Source organism: Plectropomus leopardus, unplaced genomic scaffold (assembly GCF_008729295.1).
Source record: "Plectropomus leopardus isolate mb unplaced genomic scaffold, YSFRI_Pleo_2.0 unplaced_scaffold13700, whole genome shotgun sequence".
Taxonomy (NCBI): Eukaryota; Metazoa; Chordata; class Actinopteri; order Perciformes; family Serranidae; genus Plectropomus; species Plectropomus leopardus.
Genome location: NW_024614615.1, coordinates 1 through 1,012, shown reverse-complemented (window position 1 = coordinate 1,012; position 1,012 = coordinate 1). Strand labels below are relative to the sequence as shown.

At 48.4% G+C, this 1,012-nt stretch overlaps 1 protein-coding gene across 1 annotated transcript; it reads right to left on the bottom strand.

The window, feature by feature from the left end:
* Window positions 1-373: 373 nt before the first annotated feature.
* Window positions 374-912, bottom strand: LOC121964020 (zinc finger MIZ domain-containing protein 2-like; the record flags this gene model as incomplete). The annotated part of the gene is made up of 2 exons (XM_042514254.1): window positions 665-912; window positions 374-515 (listed from the first exon to the last, which is right to left on the bottom strand). Coding segments are annotated over exons 1-2 (254 nt in total), but the record flags the coding sequence as incomplete, so codon positions are not given.
* Window positions 913-1,012: the final 100 nt, after the last annotated feature.

Below are 1,012 nucleotides of genomic sequence, written 5' to 3'. Positions count from 1 at the left end.
TTTAAACGCTTCAGACAATTAAAAAGCCATTGTACAGAAAATATTAAAGCTTTTTTTTAAAATTTGTGACAATTTTTATGTGAAGGCATTTTTCTTTAAATAATTAAGTGATTTTTTTCCCTGTCTGTGTGCCTTTTTTCATGTTTTCTGTAAAAATCACCTAAACTGACTTCATTAATCACAGCCAAAATCTGTAAAAACAAATAATCTTTGGATTTTCAAATTTCCTACAGTCCGTGAACACATCATGTGTTTTTTATTCACTGATTTTTCAGGACTTTTTCAAAACTTTCAGTGTATATTTAGTGGTCCAAAACATTTCCAGGCTTGGAAATTGCTCTCTCTCTCTCTCTGTGTGTGTGTGTGTGTTCACCTCATGATGAGTGTCTTGTAGACGGAGTCTCTCAGCTGGAAGACGTGGTTGCTGACTGCCAGGTTGTGCTCTAACCTGAAGGGCTCGAGGACGACGCCGTCACGCACCGGGAAGGTCAGCCGCAGGTCGTCGCTGGGGTTACCTGTCGACAGGATGTCACACGGGTCACACACCTGCTCACCTCCGCCCGTGACATCACAACCGACCTGCACTACTGCACCTGATACTTTGACCTTTTTGTGTATTTGTTAGTGCGTGTGTGTGTGTGTGCGTGTGTGTGTGTTTGGTCACCTGTGGGGGGAGGCGGTGGTAGTCCGGCCATGTTGGGTTTGATGTCGGGCAGGAAGGAGGAGGGTGGCGGCTTGACGTCACTGTTGCCGGGCGACATGTAGGGCGGGGCCATGGAGCTGCTGGGGGTGATGGGAGGGGTCGGGTTTCCAGGGACCGGTGAGGAGGGGTAACCTGGCAACCCTCGACCGGGCTGACGGACCGAAAGAGAGAGAGTCAGTGCATCCCTAAAATTAACAGTCAAACTAAGAAATGCCTATACCTACACACACACACACACACACACACACACACACTGAGTGCGTGTGTAGAGGGCGGAGGATTGGGTGCAGTAGTGCCGGGGGGCCGGGG